The sequence below is a fragment of the Crocuta crocuta genome, unplaced genomic scaffold (assembly GCF_008692635.1).
Source record: "Crocuta crocuta isolate KB4526 unplaced genomic scaffold, BGI_CrCroc_1.0 C26892479, whole genome shotgun sequence".
Taxonomy (NCBI): Eukaryota; Metazoa; Chordata; class Mammalia; order Carnivora; family Hyaenidae; genus Crocuta; species Crocuta crocuta.
The window spans coordinates 1-271 of NW_027541525.1; the positions used below are offsets into that span (position 1 = coordinate 1).

General features: G+C 69.7%; 1 protein-coding gene across 1 annotated transcript; it reads left to right on the plus strand.

Annotated features, from left to right (window-relative positions):
* Positions 1-264, plus strand: LOC144218968 (transcription factor SOX-21; the record flags this gene model as incomplete). The annotated part of the gene is made up of 1 exon (XM_077748972.1): positions 1-264. A coding segment is annotated over exon 1 (264 nt), but the record flags the coding sequence as incomplete, so codon positions are not given.
* Between the last annotated feature and the right edge of the window lie 7 nt (positions 265-271).

Genomic DNA, 271 nt, shown 5'->3' on the forward strand with positions numbered 1-271 from the left:
ATGCACAACTCGGAGATCAGCAAGCGCCTGGGCGCCGAGTGGAAGCTGCTCACCGAGTCGGAGAAGCGGCCGTTCATCGACGAGGCGAAGCGCCTGCGCGCCATGCACATGAAGGAGCACCCTGACTACAAGTACCGGCCGCGGCGCAAGCCCAAGACGCTGCTCAAGAAGGACAAGTTCGCCTTCCCGGTGCCCTACGGCCTGGGCGGCGTGGCCGACGCCGAGCACCCGGCGCTCAAGGCGGGCGCCGGGCTGCACGCGGGCGCGGGGC